General features: G+C 75.3%; 1 protein-coding gene across 1 annotated transcript in view; it reads left to right on the forward strand.

Annotated features, from left to right (window-relative positions):
- Positions 1 to 332, forward strand: part of SYPL2 (synaptophysin like 2) — an 8,261-nt gene that overhangs the window by 364 nt on the left and 7,565 nt on the right. The window contains exon 2 of the mRNA XM_009635667.1: positions 134 to 205. Coding sequence (XP_009633962.1) covers positions 134 to 205 — 72 coding nt within the window. The remainder of the gene's footprint in view (positions 1 to 133; positions 206 to 332) is intronic.

The raw sequence follows: 332 nt of genomic DNA on the forward strand, positions 1-332 counted from the left end.
CCTCCCGCTCCCCCGTCTCAGCCTCCCGCTCCCCCGGCTCAGCCTCCCGCTCCCCCGGTGCAGCCTCTCGGTCCCCCGGAGCAGCCCTCGGTGCCGCCCCGGTGCCCCTGCTCCCGCCGCTCTCTCCCCGCAGGACCGGGTCCTGGGCGGGGTGCGCTGGGGCCGCCTCCTGGAGCCCTTGGGCTTCATCAAGGTGCTGGAATGGGTGAGTCCCCCCCTCACCCCCCCATCCCGGGCCTGATCCTGGCACTGGCAAGACCCCCCGGGGCACAGCCCCATCCCCAGCACCCCTGGGTGCTGCTCCCCTGGGGACCCCTGTCCAGCACTTCCCC

Source organism: Egretta garzetta, unplaced genomic scaffold (genome assembly GCF_000687185.1).
Source record: "Egretta garzetta isolate BGI_Z169 unplaced genomic scaffold, ASM68718v1 scaffold623, whole genome shotgun sequence".
Classification (NCBI taxonomy): domain Eukaryota; kingdom Metazoa; phylum Chordata; class Aves; order Pelecaniformes; family Ardeidae; genus Egretta; species Egretta garzetta.